This window comes from Micropterus salmoides, unplaced genomic scaffold (assembly GCF_014851395.1).
Source record: "Micropterus salmoides isolate LMB-PRFRI ecotype aquatic unplaced genomic scaffold, ASM1485139v1 Ms_hic_scaffold_16, whole genome shotgun sequence".
Classification (NCBI taxonomy): domain Eukaryota; kingdom Metazoa; phylum Chordata; class Actinopteri; order Centrarchiformes; family Centrarchidae; genus Micropterus; species Micropterus salmoides.
The window spans coordinates 15,905,175-15,924,880 of record NW_024040707.1 but is presented as its reverse complement, the minus strand read 5'-3'; the positions used below and the strand labels follow the sequence as shown (position 1 = coordinate 15,924,880).

The window sequence follows — 19,706 nt, the reverse complement described above, 5'->3', positions numbered from 1 at the left end:
CTGAACAGCACAGAATACTAGAACTGCAAGGATTAGTCTATTCATCCGCAACTGTTTTGATAATCGATTATTCATCTTGTCATTTTACATGTAAAATTACCAAAGATTCTCTGGTTCCAGCTTCTCAAATGTGACAATGTGTGTTTATTCTTTGTCAAATATGACATTGAATATTATAAAGGTTTAGACTGTTAGTCAGACAAAAAAAGATCTCTTAGTCGAGAAAACAATCGCTAAATGAATCGATATGGAAATGATCGGTAGTTGCAGCACTATACAAAGAGATAAAAAGAAAGAAATCTGAAAAACTGTTATATTGTTATGTGTTGATTTATTTTTATTTTTTTCCCTCAGCAACGTCTGATGAGGAGATGACCATGTGGGTGAAGGGGTTAAACTGGCTTGTGGCCGACACACTAAAGTCTCCGACACCGCTCCAGATAGAGAGGTAAACAGTATACATGTGGCTGCACATCCCATCCAAAACTGATGTTATTATGAGGTGCTGTGGACAATGATAATAAGCTGCATAATTCTTAATTCTCTCTTTCTCTTTTTTTATTAGATGGTTACGTAAGCAGTTCTACGCCGTTGATCGCAACAGAGAAGACAGGTAAGTCTGCTCAGTTAAACAATTTTAAACTTGAGAGTTCATGAGATTATTCGCACAGGAAATGGGTGAAGTTACAAATATCTTGATTATTTGGTGCAGCAGTTGTGGGTCCTTTTGCCAGTGTGTCATCTAGAGAAAAGTAGACTAGCTGCACCAGGCTGGTAGGTGTCTGTGAGACAGCTTTGTTGAGGTGTAGTGAAGGAACTAACCTCTCAGCCGCACACCAGCACCTCTTCCTGCAGCAGGAAACAGACTGCAGAGGATAGAGGAGATGTACAGAGATGTTTGTCTGTTACATCCCTGCCGAAAAGGCCTTTGTTACGCTGCAGTAGTATTGTCCTCTCGGGCCAAAATTCCAGCCTGTGTAGTAAAAGTGAAGACAAAAATACTCAGCAGAGCATTGGGGTGTGTGTGTGTGGGGTGGGGGGTGCAAGCTTTCAGTAAGTCTGTAAATTTCAAAATGATTTGTCGGCACCATAACAGGAGCGATGCGTGCAAGTTAGCAGAAGTCTGCGCTTATTGTACGTGCGTATCCATGTTTGTGTTTCAGTTCTCAACAAAACATGCGTATGTGTTTTAGGATATCCTGTAAGGATCTGAAGAGCATGCTGAGCCAGGTCAACTACAGGGTTCCCAACATGAGGTTCCTCCGAGAGAAACTTCCGGTAACCTCCTTCTACTTAGCACAGACGCCCCCCTTCCCACTCCATCTCCCTGCTCACTTCCCTTTCAAAATGATGTCGCTGGAAGCTAAAGATTTATGATTTGCCATTAACGGCCTTTTTGCTTTCTCTCTCACTTGCTCTACTTGTTTTGCAGGACTCAGAGTTGAGGAACGGAGACGTGTCCTTTAGCCAGTTTGCCCAGCTCTATCGCAGCCTCATGTTTGATGCCCAGAAAAATGTAAGTGCAGTCATTTTATGTATGCACAGATAGTTCTGTCCAAGCACTTTCATCCCCAAGCTCTGATGCCCTGCCAAGGCACCCTTCCTCCCCCATCTGTCTGTTCTCAAATGGCTGTGAGATCAATATGGACCGGTTTAAAAACCCACCAAACCCCTCTGGTGCAGGCCATTAGGGCGCACACACACACACACATACACACACACTGATGAGAGATGGCAGGCTGGCTGGGGTCAGATTAAATGGATGACCTCAGTGCCCCCTGCGACTAACCACCCAGCCCCCTACAGGATGTCTATGTCCATTTACATGACAAGTACTTTACACACTGAAAACACAGCACTTTCATTAATTACCTGTGTTCCCTTTTCTCTAATCTTTCAGATGGAGATCCCATTTCTACAGAGGTAGGTCAAAACTAGACACACGCACAGTAAGTCTTTGCAGCGTCACAGATGTGTGCTCACTGAAGCGAACCATTATTACAGGTTCGTCGACAGACCAGAACAGAGGATCTCCCTCGACGACTTCAAGAGCTTCCTCCTGGAGTCTCAAAAGGTAACGTCTCTGGGCCATTGGACCTCTAGTTGATTGCAGATTTGTTTTATTTGCTTGCTCCAGTACAGACCAGTACATCTATGTTTGTGTGTGAATCCAGGAAATGTGGGCCACATCCAACAACAAGGTTCAGGAATTTATGTTCAGCTACCTGAAAGACCCCCTGAGAGAAGTGGAACAGCCTTATTTCCAACAAGACGAGGTACACACTCTTTCGACATCTACCACTTCCTTTTTCCCCCTTTTCCTCTCTATTCTCTTCATGCTCTCCTCTGTGTCTTTGCTTACAAATGGGGAATAAAAGTAAACGTGTTTGTTTTTTTGTTTTTTTGGGAAGCTGTGTTTTCCGATGACCCCCCCCCCCGTGTTGTTGCCGTGGGTGGGACATGCTCAGAAATTGACAAGGATAGCCATGATCTCAGCCCAAGGCTCTGCCTCCCACACAGATAGAAAAGGTTATTGACTGTGGCGCCATGTGAGAGTTCTATGGAAAGCGAAGGATGCTTTTTGTGGTCACCATAAAGCTATGATTGACTAAAGAGAAGAGGAAGCTGCTGCAAGAGTTGGTATTGTCTTCCTGCCTAAGGTAGTAGCGTGTTAGATAGCATGTGTACAGGCTGCGGTAATGCTAAAAATAACACCTAAAAAAAAACTGTGTATAAGAAGAATTCAGACCACCAAAGTCCACTTGTTCGCTTGCTTTGGTTTGGACCAAATGCAATGTTGTTGTTTTTTTGCTGCAGTTTGCTTTTACACTGCCATTTAAACTCCAAAAAGGCGCAGTGCTTTCTGCAATTGGGTCGGATTGAGGTCGAGCCACTTTCACAGCTTAAACGAACCGTGCCAGAGTTAATTTGGAACTGTACCGACACCACCTCTTCAGCTGGGTGCGATTGCTGTATTCACACGTGCCCAAAAGATCAGCACCAATGGGGAACATACCTGGCAATAAAGCTGATGCTGATTCTGAAAACGAACTCTAGTATGATTCTGAATCGAACCAAACAAGACAGATGTGTATGTGAATACGCCCTTAGTTATTGCTACACACAGTCTATTAAAATACAGAGTAAGGCTGCAGCTAATGATGATTTTAGTACTCGAAGCTTCTATGGATTATTTCATTGATGCGTCGTGTAAGAAGTCCTTTTGCTTGGTAGTGGTGCCCCCAGTTTAACCAGGAGAACAACAAACGCACGTGTATACATTTTCAGCTGGGGACTATGGCTTACTTTGGCTAGCCTTCAACTTAACAATTATGATTTCAGTTAAATGCTAAAGTTGCTGTTACTGTCTGTGGTGGCAGAACACTGGGTGCTTTCTGATCAGGCGCCGTCGGGCTGTTGCAAGGCGACATAAGTTTTGTTTTACGGGGGACGGACTGTAACATTACAGAGTTGTTATTTTATTTTAGCTTGAAATAATCTCATACTTTGGACATTTTCTTCTCCGCCCCTCGCTGTTTTCTCTCTCTTCCTCCACTTTGAAACGGCAGCATCATAATTACGTTGTGTTCACACGTAAACGCGATGTGCGACAGTAAGAAGTGTCCGTGCGAAAAAGTGTGCTATATAGTTATATGGATTAAACGAAGCCGCGATGCAGGAATCGATTTAATCTATGAATAGTTTCAGCCCTAATCCAGAGTGCAGGGTAAAGTATTTAACCATACTGCTGGAGCTGCTGGGGATTCAGGTTTTTTTTTGTCCTAATAGGACAGCAAATGCCACAGTTGTTGTAGTAGTAGTTATTTGTCTTTGGATCCAAATGTCCACCCTCCTCAACTTTTGCAGACTTTAGTCATTCACACTGTGGCAGATAGGGGCAAAGGTGCTCGTCCATGGGGTGATGAGACAGGATGTCAAACTTTTTCTTTTTTTAATGCATATTAATCCAATTACTTTACCCATCTTAGTTTTTTCCTCCAAATTAACCATTTACTTTATTAAAGGTGTGCAGGGTTTGCTTCTTTATATATAAAGGAGTTATATAATACATAGTTAAAATGTTCCCTTTACATGAGTATTAACAGTCCTAATAGAATGTAATACTTAAATTTAATAATTGTTCCATTTTGTACCCTATTTATTGTTTTTATATTTTCGAGAATGGAAACTGCAAACTTAATCTCGTACTTGAAAGATTATATTGACTGTAAACCCTGAGGATTCTTAGATTATAAAAAACAAATCCAAATTATTATGTTAATGCATATTCTGTATGAAACATCAGATCTCATTTATTTATTAAACATTCTACACTTGTTAACTTATGTACAAGTTGCCCACTAGACAGCTGCTCCATGGTTTTCCAAGCATTTAGGAGTGTTACAAACTTGAGTGGTGGAACACATGCATGTGTTCCGATACAAATAATATTTGCAAGCTACACTGCAAATATTGGTTTATGGTTTAGGTGGATTAATGCATCGGAATGAGTAAATGTGTAAGTTTATGCTACTCTTTCTGTCTTTTATTTTGAGAGAACAGTTCTTAAACTAAGGCAACTAATCACTCGGAAGTATGAAATAATAATTTATTTAAAGTAGGTTAGGTACAGATTTAAGGATCTGCATGGTCCAGTGTTGGATCAGATCTGGGCAGTGTACTGCTGGAGGGCTTCTAAGCTGCTCAAGGGTACAAATGTTTGTTCCACCACCTATAAAAGCCTAGTATGCTCACAGCTTCCTAATCGCTTTTGGTCAGTGAGCTTCCAGGTCCGAATTGTTTTGGGGGTTATGGACTCTGCATACTTGCTGGTCTTGTTGTTGTTATTGTTGTTATTACTTTTTTACATTGTCCCATCTAAATTATATGGCTATATATGAACAGGTGTAATAATCTGTCAAAGCTGAAGTTTGCTTGAGGCTTTTGTAGACTTGATGAATTATGGATTGGACAGTCCTAGTCTCTTGCAGACTTCCCAGAAACACATCGGTTAAGTCTGTGAGTGCTGTAAAGTCCACACATTTGAATTCCGCCTCGTTTTCACTGCCCTCCTCTCTTCCCGTATAGCTCCTGACATTCCTGTTCTCCAAAGAGAACAGCATTTGGGATTCCTCCCTGGACCAGGTCTGTCCTGAGAATATGAACAACCCCCTGTCCCACTACTGGATCTCCTCATCGCACAACACGTAAGAACGGCACCCATAGCTTTCATGCATACATTACATTATGTCAAGCTTCTGTAAAGTTCAACCAGTTGTAAAATAGGCCTTGGGAACACTTAAGGCTGGCATCCTCTCTTAAAACCTCCAACCAAAGGGGGCTTTTGAACTGGCTTCATACATCATCATACTTCCTCCCATTGAAAATTGTGTGAAATGCAGTTCAAATGTGATAGCCTTATGTACTACTAGATGTGAAACAATACTCATTGGAGCAGCGTGATGAAAATTTCCCATGTTGCTTTGATTAGGTTTGATTTGACCGACTGAATGAGTAAGAAGTGTTTACTCCTGTCAACAAAAGAGAAAAAGCCCTTTTGATATAGCACTATCAATGTGTTTGTGCTACCACCATGGAAAGTGTGTGTGGTGCCTGACGTGTGAATCCTTTGAAAGACTGGTTAGATGCGAGTGTGTTATTTGTGTGCATACTTTGACGTTATATGCTTATTTTTAGCTACCTGACGGGAGACCAGTTTTCCAGTGAGTCGTCCCTGGAGGCGTACGCTCGCTGTCTGAGGATGGGCTGCCGCTGTATTGAATGTGGGTAAACAAACATACACATACTGCTGTGTTACCCACGTACAGTAAAACACCACCACTTGACTTTCAACCTTGTAATTAACTGTCTCACCCCCTGCTTTCAATGCAGCCGCCACACCCTTACCTACACACTAGCATGTCCACTTGCTGTTACACAACAGGGCTGTATGGCCTTTTACACCAATCCCATGTCAAGCAGGTTTCTATAAATAGGACTGGCTAAAGTGTTGCTTTGCCTCAAACATAAGTAAACAAACATGACGTAAACTTGTGTGTCTTCAAATTTAACACTAAAAGCACCAGGTGTTGCTGTACACCTAAAACCGCCAACAGGTAAAATTGACCGGCGATTAGAATGCATTGAGATTGTGATTTTTACAGACAGCATCCCTGCACTTCAGGCATTTACTGAATGCTTTAGTCTGATTCTATTGTGCCTTCACCATGCAGGTAATTCACCTGCGTTCTTTGTATCTGTGAAGCGCACGTCCTCGCGAAGTGGCTATTTTGATGCCATCCACCCGCCGCTGTTGTAGATATTGTAGTTGCATTATAAACACTGTCTGAATTTAAATGCAGCTTACAATTTAGAAGAAACGATTGACTATTACACTGTTTTCATAGGACTAAACAATAATAATGTAGAATATGAGGTGTTTGACCTGCTAGTTTGATTCAGACTTGTGTGTATCCAAACAATTATCAGTACATAAGTCCAAACGAAAATATGCCTATTTCTGAAAAGAAAGGTTCAAATCAATTCCAAAATGCAAAGTAGATTTTTACCTAACGTACAAATGTATAATGATGACTTTTGCTAAACAATACACTGCGGTCGAAAAATACACACTCTTCACAGGTCAAAAAACACATGGGAGGGAGCCGCACACTGTCCTTAAGGGACCGCAAAACACACCTGTGTCAGAGGGAAAGACTACTTTAGACAAAGTCTTTTTTTGTAAATGTTTATCTAGGCTACATTTGATTATGTTAGGCCTGTTGGCCTATGTTTTATATCTATTACAATAATTGTACACTATAGGGTAACAGGTGGTTTGAAAAGAACAAATGATCCACTGCAGCATTTGATGATCAATGATGTAACCAAATGTTAGCAATCTATTTTGCCTTGCTATATTGGCTAGTAAAAAAAAAAAGTAAATGCAGATGCAACATTTATGCATGTTTAGCTTCTACAAGTGGATCGCTGTCAGATGATGACTCGTTGGATGTAGAATCAACTCAGGACACATTGCTCAGTCCTGAAACCTCCACACCATCAGACTCTCACTTCCCTCAATCCAGTGAGGAAGTCTGATGCCTGGCGCTTTGTAGGTTTAAATTCCCATTTGTTAAATATGACTTTATCTTGACAATCTGTAACGTAACACATATTTAGGAAATGTTAAACAATGGGGGACGTATATATTATAAAAGAATATTTTATTAAAACAAAGTTGCATGCTGTCGAAAAACAGCTGTGGGTAAATTTTACCTGTTGGCACTTCTAGAGTTTAAGGTCTTAAAACTGCTCTGGAACTATAAAATACCTCTGCATTCATGTATACTTACTCTTTTTTTTGTATGTAGCATAGTAGATTAAATAACATTGCGTGCATTGTGTGTGTGTGTGTGTGTGTGTGTGTGTGTGTGTGTGTGTGTGTGTGTGTGTTTACTTTCAGTGGACTGTTGGGATGGTCCAGATGGAGTACCAGTCATCTACCACGGACACACCCTCACAACAAAAATCAAGTTTTGTGATGTCTTGACCACCATCAAAGAGCACGCCTTCGTCACATCCGAGTGAGTCTCCACAAGTGCAACCCGCTTGGTTTATTTTTACAGCCGTCAGTGGCGATGAGATGATAAAAGGAGAAGTGTTGACAAAGATACAGAAATAGATATTACAGGAAACAATGCAATGACATCACTCATCATTGTATTGTGTGAGAAAATAAAAAAATCACACTGAGACGTTGTGACACACAGATGAAGAGGGAATTTCTGCCTTAGATATCTGAAGTTCTGATCTGTGGCCCTCCTACAGCTATCCAATCATCCTGTCCATTGAGGACCACTGTAGTATTGTGCAGCAGAGGAATATGGCCAGTCACTTTAAGAAGGTTTTTGGGGAGATGCTGCTGACCAAGGCGGTGGATATCGCAGCGGATGGCCTGCCCTCACCCACCCAGCTCAAGAGGAAGATCCTCATCAAGGTCAGGAGCCACCTGAATTTATGAGAAATCATTTGATCTTTTTGTGCCTTTTTTCTACAGGAAAAAGTATGAATGGATGCTTTGTGCAGACATCTGATGAAGTATAATGTTTCTGATTGTATGTCCCCTTTTCCCCCTCACCATCTGCTGTAGCATAAGAAGCTAGCAGAAGGCAGTGCCTATGAGGAGGTGTCCACCTCCACTCCCTACTCAGAGAACGATATCAGCAACTCCATCAAAAACGGCATCCTGTACCTGGAAGACCCCATTAATCATGTAAGCCTGTTCATCATGCCTATTTCGCATTCCTAAATTGCATTCTGGAGGCTACATCATGGGTGAGCTCTAAGCATGTTTGTTGTTTTAACTTTTATGAACTGCTTTTCTTGTTCTTGTAGATGATTAAATAATTCTTGCCTACATGGGCCACTTTTCAGTGCGACACGTATATATATTTAATTAAACCATTTGAGCTTATTGTCTCTCTGTTCTTCCTCACTCCCCCCCCCCCCAGGAGTGGTACCCTCACTTCTTTGTCCTGACCAGCACTAAGATCTACTACTCAGAAGAGACTTCCAGTAACCAGGGTAACGATGATGAGGAGGAGCACAGAGAGGTTAGTAGGCCGTATCTGCTGTTGATATACATTGAGATGACAATCACTATTCATGATTTTGAACTTGAACTTGTAACAGGTGTCTCTCTTTTTTTGGGCATGTGAAAGTAGGTGGCCAGTGAGGGAATTATTTTAAGCTGTTGCTACTCAAGCTTGTGAAAAACCATGGATGTCAGACGACTAACACCTCCCCCACCTAATCTTCTAGGTGTCCAACGGTATGGACCAGCATGTGACAGAGAAATGGTTCCACGGGAAGCTGGGTGCAGGGCGGGACGGGCGGCAGATAGCTGAGAGGTTACTGTCCGAGTACTGCATGGAGACTGGAGCTCCTGATGGCTCCTTCCTGGTCCGAGAGAGCGAGACATTTGTGGGAGACTACACACTGTCTTTCTGGTAATGGAGCACATGAGTTTGCATTCAAAGTATCTGCAAACCTTTTAGACATTTTATACAGTATTAAACGGTACTTGTTCTGTATTTGTTTGGGAATAATGAACTGTATAGAAAGATTAATGGGAAATGGACATTGAGTGCTGTTAATTGCATTTAATTGTATGATGAATATTGTTTGTTTATAAATGTTCAGTTAGATTTTAATAGGCATTTATAACATGCTATTTTATCATGATAATGGAATTTCTGAAATTGTTGCCTTATCTATGGTATACTTTGTGTTAGTGGAAAACTCTGACGTGTGTCAGTGGACTTAACTCGTGCTGCGTGTTCTGTATGATCAAGTTGTGCCAATAAGTGACAGACGGGCAGATGAATGTCAAAAGGTCCATCATTGATTCAATGAGGTTATTTTCACAGTCTGAAATGTGATCATTCACCTTCAGTCTGCATAGACTTCATGTGAGTGGAGTCACCTCAATGACTTATAAACAAACAGAACAAAATGTTGATCTCTCACAGTTTCTTTTTTTTTTTGGTCTTTTGTTGTCCCCTCTCTGCACCAGGCGTTCAGGGCGGGTGCAGCACTGTCGTATCCACTCTCGGCAGGAGGCCGGCAGCCCCAAGTTCTACCTGACTGACAACCTGGTGTTTGACACACTCTTTGCCCTGATCAACCACTACCAGCAGGTGGCGCTGCGCTGCAACGAGTTTGAGATGAAGCTGACTGAGCCGGTGCCTCAGACCAATGCTCACGAGAGCAAAGAGTGAGTCTCAAGCAGCATTCACACAGATTGGAAAGAAATTAAAAATTATAAAGCGCTGAGAACCATCAGTGATCTACATTTTTTCAGTCTTTGGTCGATTTTGAGTAGTGTTTTTAAGGGGGTACCATCTCATTCAATAAACTCAACTCTAAATAACATTTTAGACTACAGTTTACATTGCAGACTTGTAGCTGACTCCGTCATCTAGAATAAATAAAAGGAGGGAAGTGAAACAGTTGCGTCCCTGCATTCTCTATATCTGTGTTTGATGTTTGCCCCAGGTGGTACCATGCCAACCTCTCCAGGAGCCATGCAGAGAACATGCTGATGAGGGTTCCTCGTGACGGGGCTTTCCTTGTGAGGAAGAGGGCGGAACCCAACTCGTTTGCTATTTCCTTCAGGTAACTTGACGACTTTCCTTTACGTCTAACTTCCTTTTAATGTACATACATGACTGAAGAGAGAGACAAATCCTCCAAAATTCTACATTCACAGTGAGGTTTCTTAGCATAACTCATTTTCCAATGAACGCAAAGTCACTGATATCATGTCTGTGGTTTCCTCACAGGGCCGAGGGAAAGATAAAGCACTGTCGTGTGCAGCAGGAGGGTCAGACCGTGGTGCTGGGCACCTCAGAGTTTGACAGTCTTGTAGATCTCATCAGCTACTATGAGAAGCATCCTCTGTACCGCAAAATGAAACTGCGCTATCCCATCAATGAGGACACACTGGAGAAGATAGGCACTGCTGTGAGTTACACTAATTAGAGATAAATCTAGAAAGAAATGTGACAAAGAAATGGCACGATTCTGTAGTTTGCATACTGCAGCCTAGTGAATGCACAATCTGTCGTCCAATAGGAGCCAGACTACGGGTCACTGTATGAGGGCAGAAATCCAGGCTTTTATGTAGAGGCCAACCAAATGCCAACATTTAAGGTGAGTGTCCAATATGAAGTTCATGTGTTGTTTAATTCTGCACCTGCATATAGTGAAGACGTTGAGCATGTGTGTCTTGTCTTTTCAGTGCACGGTGAGAGCCATGTACGAGTATAAAGCCCAGAGGGACGATGAGCTCTCCTTCACTAAGAACGCCATTATCTCTAATGTGGACAAACAGGAAGGAGGCTGGTGAGTGACCTGCATAACATGTATTCAGGAAGTAGCTCTTAATTATCCATCTAGACAAATCACATTTGTGCAGGTAGAGCGAGTGAAGGCTTATGATGAATTATACAGGATGGGACTATGGTACAAGCTAAAAAGCTAAGCTTAAAAAAAAATCCATTGTTCTAAGATCAACCCAGTGTTGGCATCATTTTAAGGTCACTGTCACCAGTTTGCCCATTGTTTTTTTTCCTACCAGGTGGAAGGGTGACTGTGGAGGGAAGAAGCAGCTGTGGTTTCCTGCTAACTATGTGGAGGAGACCAGTCCATCAGCGGCAGAGCCTGACAGAACTGTGAGTCAATTATCCACTGAGTTAGAGATACATATGTAATCTGGATTAATGCTTCAAAATGGCCGGCAACTTCGTAGCTAATCCTCCTCTTCTCTATCAAGCAGGAGATGACAGAAAACAGCCCTCTGGGAGATCTGCTGAGAGGAAGTGTGGACATGTCTTCCTGTCAGATTGGTGAGTGTCCCCTCCACTTCCTGTACAGCTCAGTGTTGCAGGGCTGCAGAGCAGGCAGTCACCTTGCCACAGGGCAACCTCCTTTTCTGGCTGTCTTATGCATACATGTAATCTTTACCCCCTGTTTTGACACAATGGTAAAGACAGTGGTGACCACTGTCTTTACCATTGTTTTTGTCCATTATCAGCCTCTTCTATTATTAATTCTTCCTTATTTGTTTTTATTAATACTATTGCTTTTCTCACCGCTCTGTATCTGGTATTTTATTGACATCCTCCAGTCCAGTCAATACACACCTATTAGTGTTGGCAGTGTTGTGGTCTCTGCTAACAGTTAATACCTGAGCTTGTGTCTCTGCCTTTCGGAGGCTCTTTGGCTCCATCTAGTGGTAGTGTAGGAAAGCTCAAACCACAAGATTGAACACTTTGTTCCAAGGCTTCCTTCACATGACCACTGGCAAAATTGCACCAGTTGAAGTGTCATCACTTTCATCGTGTAGAATGTGATATCACATGATGCTTGAAGCAGGGCTGCTTTTGGTGTTTCGCATCATTTGGCTTTTACACCTCGCTGCTGTGCTCAAAGTAAAAATGATTTGTTAACCCTGTTTGCCTCTGACCTTTCTAAAGCACCTCCAATCACATTTCAGCTGACTAAGAAGTTTAAACACAGAGAAAGCATGTATGAGTTTCCAGATAAATTTGGCTTTTCTTTCGCATAAATTTAAAGTTTAGAAATTGACTCTGTAGCCAAACCCAGCAGTGGGTGAAGCGCAGACCAGTCATCATGTGCGGATGACAACAACATCGTCTCTCCAAAATTGCCGCTCTTTATATTTGGTTTAATTTTTTCTTTCTCTAGATGTTTGTGTTTTACTACAATTTTATTGAAATCAAGTTGATGAGGAAATTGAAAGTCATTTTCATTGATGAAAGAAAATATTTAAATTTTTGACATTTCGTTTTGGATGGTGCCACATTCTTGTCGGTGGCTGAAGGAACACTGTTTGAGTTTAAATATGAAAGAAAACCATTGTTTCTGTTTTTCTGCCCTTTTTGTAACCCTACTTTTCATTTTATTTTCAGTTGTGCGTCCTGAGGGGAAGGGCAGCAGGCCTCATGTCTTCTCTCTGGTGCCAGGTACCTCCATGCGGACGGTCCCGGTTCTTGACGTCGCTGCCAACAGCCAAGAAGAACTGATGGAATGGGCGACCAAGATCCGTGAGGTCACCGCGACTTCAGAGGCCAAGGTAAATATATATGTGTACTCATACCTTGCTCATGTCACAATGTGGGTTAAAGGTGCTAGCAATGGCTTGTTTGCCCTATAATACCCATTGTCTGTATTTAGGAAACACTGACTGAGCAGTTAGCACGTATGGTGTTCGTCAGGAATGCCATTCTGCACACTCACACAATTACATGTGTTCATACGTGGAAGCTGTAACCACCCAAGCAATAGTGGTTAAGGGGAGGGAAAAGCTTGATTTTGTGAACTGAGAAGTGGTATGTGTTACTGTTGGTGCAGCTCTATTGAAATTTTGTGTCTTTGTGCCCAGCTGGAGGAGGGGAAGATGATGGAAAGGAGAAAGAAGATTGCACTGGAATTATCCGACCTGGTCATCTACTGTAGGCCTGTGCCATTTGATGAAGAGAGTAAGGAATTATGTACACTTATTGGACTGTGAACATGCAGTTTAATACACACAGGGGCACCCATGTGACTGATTTCATATCCATGACATAATGCAAATGGGAAGATGTACGTTATCAATACAGGTAGGTCAGGTCTGTCTTCTCCCTCCGTCTCCTGTAGAAATTGGCACTGAGCGGGCCTGTTTCCGGGACATGTCATCCTTCCCTGAGACCAAGGCAGAGAAGTATGTAAACAAGATAAAGGGGAAGAAGTTCCTGCAGTACAATCGACTGCAGCTGTCCAGGATCTACCCCAGAGGCCAGAGACTAGACTCATCGAACTACGACCCACTGCCCATGTGGCTCTGCGGCTCCCAGCTGGTAGCACTCAACTTCCAGACAGCAGGTATCTGCTTTCTTGTCAGAGCAGATAAAATAGCGTAAAAGATTATTGTTTTCTTACTCCCTTTTTTTAGTAAGAAAACTAAGTACCTTCCTCTTCCCTCCCTATGTTCAGATAAGCCCATGCAGATGAACCAGGCTCTGTTCATGCTGAACGGAAGGAGTGGCTACGTACTTCAGCCGCCCATCATGAGGGACGAAAACTTTGATCCCTTTGACAGACATACGCTAAGAGGCCTTGAACAAGTCACTGTAGAGATAGAGGTACGGCAAAGTGAAGATTGGATTGTGTGTATGCATGTGTGATACCAAAGTGTAGATGTTAGAATGTGAGGCAAGCCTACCCAGAAGGCAATGGAGAGTTGAAGCGGGGGAGCAAAGGGAGAGATATGAGGCAAAGATACTACATGAGGTGAAAGGGACAGATGCATGTCTGTGATCTAAAAACTAGAGAGATGATAGTTATTGTAGTTTGTACTGCTAATTTGGCCCATTTATCAACACGATCAGCTACTGGCACAGCAGCACAGGCTGTGACACACGACTCAGAGGGCAATTAAGGTACTTTAAAACCCTTAGCTCCTGATTGCTGCAATTTGTGTTGAACTCTTGAGTCCTAATTCCGTCAAATCTGAATACACAGACATGATGCACATATTTTTACATTCAGTTTTACTAAAGCATAGAAAAAAGACGCTCCTCATAACTCCAGAACTTGCTTGAGAATCTTCTCTTTTGTTGTGTTCTTCAATGTCAGAGTAATCCACACACATTGGCACGCTTGTAATGGTGCAATACTTCCTGACATCCCCCCAAAGCTGTAGTCACAAACCTTAGAGCATGGTTATCCCCTAAATGAGACACGTGCTGCACTCCAAATCGCATACTGCAGCTACCCTTACAAAGCATATACTGCTGCATGCAGAATGCATACAATTGGGACATAGTACTTTCTCATAATATTGTAGAGCTGCAATGATTTAATCGTTTGGAGTAACAAGTTCTTAGATTCCATTTAAATGTGAATATTTTCTGGGGGTTTTCACTCCTCTATGAGAGAAAACTGAATACTCTTTGGGTTGTAGACCAAACAAGACATTTGAGGGACGTCATTTTGGGCTTTGGGAAACACTAAGTGGAATGTTTCTTAATTTATATAGCGTTTGCTTGCCTACAGTAAAATGCATATTTTTGGCTGCATTTAACATACTATGTATTGGGACATATTAAGTCTTTTTCTGGCATACGAAATAGTATGGCAGTATTACAATTTTGTGTAAGCTCTTAAGGAGTAACCTGTATTCCTCTTATGCTCTTCTGAAGGTTTTGGGCGCCCGGCACCTGCCCAAGCATGGACGTGGCATAGTTTGCCCTCTGATCGAGATCGAGGTGTGCGGGGCAGAATATGACAGTGCCAAGCAAAAAACTGACTCAGAAGGTGTGTGATGCTTTAATTTTAACCCTGGGTGTGTCTGCCAGTGAAGTTATACTCTGCCAGAACTGAACGAGTAGTTTACTAGAGACATTCCCCTCTTGTAATTTCCTGTCTGTTTCTGGAAAAACAGGAAGTTCTACAAACAACTAAGCCATGTGTGGAATACAAAAAGAAAACATGGCCATAGTTCAGGTTTTATGCTCTGGTTTTAGCCAAAACGGAAACAGTGCAATGTAAGGGTAATTGTTTTGTGGCTTTATAGTATACATTTTGTACAATGGCATTATATTTTACATGTTTACGCTCTTAAAATGATGTGGATACTTTGTTCACTGATTAATTTTACTTTATGTACTTTTTTTGGTAAGAATTTCTTGTGATTATGTCATAGACATTGGCAGCATTCTTCTACTATCTGGTTTCTTTATTTGTTTTGTCACTTGCACACCCAGTAGAAAATAGATTTTTCAATAAAGTAAATTAGCTTTAGCCTAGTCAGCAGATGTTGAGGCCTACTCATTATCCATAATGGGATGAATTCTGACCTATTTACAGTGATATGCAAAGCTTTTATATAGCGTAAATTCAAAGTAATGAGTATGAATTTTATTTTGCTGTTTGTACTTTCTATTCTTGTGGTGTAATCAAATAGTACATTTCTCATTTCTTTCTATCCATTTGTTTGTTTTTGTCCTCTCCAGCTGACAACGGTCTGAACCCCACTTGGCCCCGAAAGCCATTTCAGTTCACAGTGTGCAACTCTGCCTTCGCCTTCATGCGCTTTGTGGTTTATGAGATTGACATGTTCAATGACCAAAACTTCCTGGCTCAGGCCACATTCCCCATTCACAGCCTCAAGACAGGTACGCACAAAAATAACATGCTCAATAATGTGCTCTCCGGAATGACCTCAGTCAGTGCAGCAAAAAAAAAAGCCTCTTGTCTCTTTGTATGACACCAGGTTACCGCTCAGTACCTCTGAAGAACAGCTACAATGAGGATCTGGAGTTGGCTTCTCTGTTAGTCCACATGGACATGATCACAGGCAGGGTGAGCTACTGTTCTGTACTACCTTCTTAAACCTGCTCCATGATGTCTTTGCCATCAACACACACTACAGGCACCGAAAACAAAGTGACGGATCACAATTTTTGTGGTCCTCACATCACATTTCTTGGCCAGGCGCAGTAACTTCCTGGTTGCCTCACAGTGACGACAAGGCTCTACAATGTCACTGCGCCTGCCCAAGAAATAGTCACATGTGTGATTTTTTTTTTGTGCTGTTAGGTGGATTTTGTTACCTTTTTGAGACTGGCAGTTTCCCCGTTTCCAGTCATAATGCTAAGCTACGGCATTCTTTACTGTACTGAAGAGTGGCATCTACCTTCTCATCTCAGCAGAATTACTGAATATGTGTATTTCCCAAAATGTTAAACTATTCTTTTAAAAGGAGCATGTTCTATGTGAAACAATCATATTCTTACATTTAACTATAAAACCAACAGAACAATAACGATCCCTGGAGTTGACACTTTAGTACATGAATCAGTTTTCTCCTCCTTGTTCTCTCAGGATGAAAATGGAGAGGTTCTGAGCCCGTTCCTTGCAGCCGGCGCAACGTCGGGGTCGGTGTCTGCCCAAGCAGGGCGGGAACGTTTGGGGGATTTGAGCTCGGTGTCTTCGACCTCCTCCAACATGTCTCCTCTTCCACAGTCACCGGCCCAGGCCACGGCCTACAGGGGGAGAGAGGGCTCCTTTGATTCCCGCTACCAGTCCCCTCTAGATGATTTCAGGGTGTCCCAGGAGGCACTGTTGGATCATATGGACCCACAGAACAAAAAGTAAGTGTGTGGTGTGTTGGTTTTGGGGTTTTTCACGCCTGGACAGTGAGTTCTGTAGCCGTAGAAGATTCCAGACACCCTCCTGTCTTTGTCTTTACCTCAGGATGTTGCGGAGGACCAGAGTAGGCGGAGAGAACCGCGTCTAAGTCCAAGCCAATCAGGACGCTTTTCTGTTGCATCCCAACGCCCCCCTCTCCTACCCATCCTCACCCAGTCGCCTCTCCCCGTACTGATGATGTCACTGACTGCTGTGAACACTGTTTCCATGGAAACGCCCACCACCGCTTTGGCCTACATTTCAGGCAGCTCTCCCTCCCTCCATTCTCCAACCGCCCCTCTCTCTCCCCTCTCTGCCACCCAGCCTCCTAACCACTCGCCTGACGAGAAGGAGGGACTCGGACATAGGAGGAGAGTGTGGGAGGGGGGGCCCTGAGAGGAAGCTGACCGCTGCGGACAGGAAGAAGAATAAGACAAGAACAAAAGCAAGGCTGAGAAAGTTCCAGCTCTGGACTGGTAGTCTGCAAGGCGGGTTGTCCTCTCTCGTGTTTTTAGGTGTGCACAACAGCTGCTTAGTTTGTAGGCAAAGAGGTGGGAAAGAGAGAGTTATAAAAGAGATCAGTTTGAAACTGTTTCCCGGTTAAGTTTCTTTGCTCTTCTATATTTGGCGTAAATGAATATATGTATTTATTCCTGCTGTGCTGTTGGCCAGAGAACAGCAGCAGCTGACCTGCTCTCAAAGAGCTCCTGTCTCCATGTTTTTAATTATTTTAATTATTTAAACCTTTAAACATTCATAATGTGACTTTTCTTCATTTTTTTTTTTTTTGTATATGTGTACAACACGAGGGCTCTCTACGGCTATGTTAATGTCTCTTTTCTCTGCTTTGTTGAGGAAATCATGCACCTCCAGTCTAACTCGCACCCTAAACCTGGAGGAATATTTCATTCTTTTTTTTTTTTTTTATTTTTTTTTATTTTTTAGGTATCAGGAAGAAGTCCATAGCCTGTTTGTGTTGGAAGCAGCGAGAGAGCAGGCAGCATTGTATGTTATGTCTGCGTACACACAAGCTTTTTAATTTCTAACTTACATTCCTAAAAACTGCACATCATTCCACTTTCCTGCGTTGCAGGCGCCTTTACAAGCCAGTCTGACACATTCAAACTTCTGTCTCCCTCAAATGTCTTACTCCTCAATGATCATGTCTGTTGGGTATCAAACGCCACTGTGTGATTTTAAAAAAGTGTGAACTATACTGACATTATACGTTTTAATAGAATTGATTGGCCCTTTTTATCCAATGTATTTAATTATTTGAGCGTAACTGACACAGCTGTATAACTACAGGGGATATAAAAAATGTTACGTTTTAATTCAGTGTTTTTCAGTATGTTTTAGTTCCAACATGGTTTGAGGTGCTAAGCAAGTATTTTACTGCAACAGGCTTTTCAGATTTTCCTTTTTTTTTTTTTTTAGATTGTATTTGTCAATGGTAGTTCCCCATGTTTAAAAATAACTTCAGTATTGACCAAGTGCGAAGGTTTGCAAGGTGGAAAAGAAAACCATATACTACATTTTGCTGCACCACAAAGACATAAGGGATCTTTTGTGTTCGTCCTGTGTTCTGGGGAGTTCTGTCACAGTTTCGTTAAGCTGCTTCCCAGAAACCTGTGTGGATTTTAAGTTACGCTGCCATGGCATACAGTTAAGTTCATCCACTGCCCATGAATTTATTTGTGATGAAATGTGCAAAATTTGCTGACTTTATGTAAACAACTGTCTGACGGCTCAAAGTGAATGTCAAACGCTACACGTCACGAGTCACCATTGCCAACTTTTGGAGTCTCATTTAGGCTTCTACTCATAAATGTTTTTCTTAATTTGTTAATGAACACTCCTCTTGAGGTGGGTGTGCTTGTTGTGCACAGAGTTCTTATTTCCTGCATTTGTGGTTGTAAGAGTTGTTTGGGAGGAGCAGGCCAAGTCTAAGCTTCAGACTAATCACTGGTGTTATCTTTCCCGGTTCGTATCAGAAACAGTGTTTTCTCTACTCGTATGTGATGTGTGACTATAAAGTAAACTCAGTATTCTCACTCAGTGTTTGACCACTGAGACACACCTAAGCCATATGGTATGATTTAAGTTAAGGTAAAAGCAGGGACGGGAGTGAATACTTGAGGTCTCAACAAAATGTTATAGCATCTTGTGTGTGTGTGTACCCTAATAATAATAATCCCAAAGCTCCCCCATATTACATTTTCTTCCCTCCCATGCTCAATGAACAGTGTTTGTGGAGAGCTCTCCCTCCAATGCTGCGTCGCTCTTATTGCTGACCTGTCTGCGAATGTCTACGTGCCTCCCTCTGTGTACACATCACATTAAAGCCACATCTTTCACCTCGCTGGCTGGGCTTAAAGCACCTGCGCAGCCATGGTACACCCACACAGATGCTGTCACTTATTTTGACTGATGGGACCTCCACTCAGCACTGTGAGCATCTATCTGGCTGTGCAGGTTCCCTAAGTGTCATGTTTTTTTTTCGCTTTTTAAATTTTTCCTCCAATCTTGTCTGTTTTGTTACCGATGGTGTCATTTACAATCGCCTTTCTGTAATGTGCCTAAACTATGGATATGGAGAGGGAAAGTATTCATTTTAATTTTGCCTTTCATATGGAACATATTCAAGCCTGAAAAGTAAATAAAATACTTACTACTTTAGACTACTTTGTCTTATTTTCATTGCATTCAAATGTGATTCAATCAGGTGCGTATAGTTTCAGTTAAATTTTGTCAACTGTAGTTGCAACAGAAAGAAATTGGTTTCATTCGCGTCAGATGCTGCGCCACAGGAAGAGAAGTGAAGTTTCGGTCTTAGATGTGTTAAACAGCAGCTTGAGAAGCGTTGCAGTGCTGAAACTATTAGAAGAAAATTAATCAGCCATTTTAATAATTGATTTATTAAGTACATGTCAAAGCAAAAATGC

At 42.1% G+C, this 19,706-nt stretch overlaps 1 protein-coding gene across 2 annotated transcripts in view; it reads left to right on the top strand.

The window, feature by feature from the left end:
• The window catches only part of plcg1 (phospholipase C, gamma 1), a 31,797-nt gene extending 12,357 nt beyond the window's left edge, over window positions 1-19,440 (top strand). The window contains exons 4-33 of one of the 2 annotated variants that reach the window (XM_038722430.1): window positions 355-448; window positions 566-613; window positions 1,194-1,278; window positions 1,433-1,516; window positions 1,901-1,923; window positions 2,005-2,074; window positions 2,175-2,276; window positions 5,089-5,207; window positions 5,698-5,783; window positions 7,466-7,586; window positions 7,831-7,999; window positions 8,153-8,275; window positions 8,514-8,615; window positions 8,824-9,011; window positions 9,578-9,778; window positions 10,060-10,179; window positions 10,347-10,527; window positions 10,639-10,716; window positions 10,805-10,908; window positions 11,144-11,237; window positions 11,339-11,411; window positions 12,498-12,661; window positions 12,971-13,067; window positions 13,228-13,452; window positions 13,564-13,712; window positions 14,772-14,886; window positions 15,585-15,746; window positions 15,845-15,933; window positions 16,456-16,724; window positions 16,828-19,440. In XM_038722430.1, coding sequence (XP_038578358.1) covers window positions 355-448; window positions 566-613; window positions 1,194-1,278; window positions 1,433-1,516; window positions 1,901-1,923; window positions 2,005-2,074; window positions 2,175-2,276; window positions 5,089-5,207; window positions 5,698-5,783; window positions 7,466-7,586; window positions 7,831-7,999; window positions 8,153-8,275; window positions 8,514-8,615; window positions 8,824-9,011; window positions 9,578-9,778; window positions 10,060-10,179; window positions 10,347-10,527; window positions 10,639-10,716; window positions 10,805-10,908; window positions 11,144-11,237; window positions 11,339-11,411; window positions 12,498-12,661; window positions 12,971-13,067; window positions 13,228-13,452; window positions 13,564-13,712; window positions 14,772-14,886; window positions 15,585-15,746; window positions 15,845-15,933; window positions 16,456-16,724; window positions 16,828-16,870 — 3,578 coding nt within the window. In that variant the 3' untranslated portion in view covers window positions 16,871-19,440. The remainder of the gene's footprint in view (window positions 1-354; window positions 449-565; window positions 614-1,193; window positions 1,279-1,432; window positions 1,517-1,900; window positions 1,924-2,004; window positions 2,075-2,174; window positions 2,277-5,088; window positions 5,208-5,697; window positions 5,784-7,465; window positions 7,587-7,830; window positions 8,000-8,152; window positions 8,276-8,513; window positions 8,616-8,823; window positions 9,012-9,577; window positions 9,779-10,059; window positions 10,180-10,346; window positions 10,528-10,638; window positions 10,717-10,804; window positions 10,909-11,143; window positions 11,238-11,338; window positions 11,412-12,497; window positions 12,662-12,970; window positions 13,068-13,227; window positions 13,453-13,563; window positions 13,713-14,771; window positions 14,887-15,584; window positions 15,747-15,844; window positions 15,934-16,455; window positions 16,725-16,827) is intronic. The other variant, XM_038722431.1, reaches the window with a different exon arrangement.
• The last annotated feature ends 266 nt before the right edge of the window (window positions 19,441-19,706 follow it).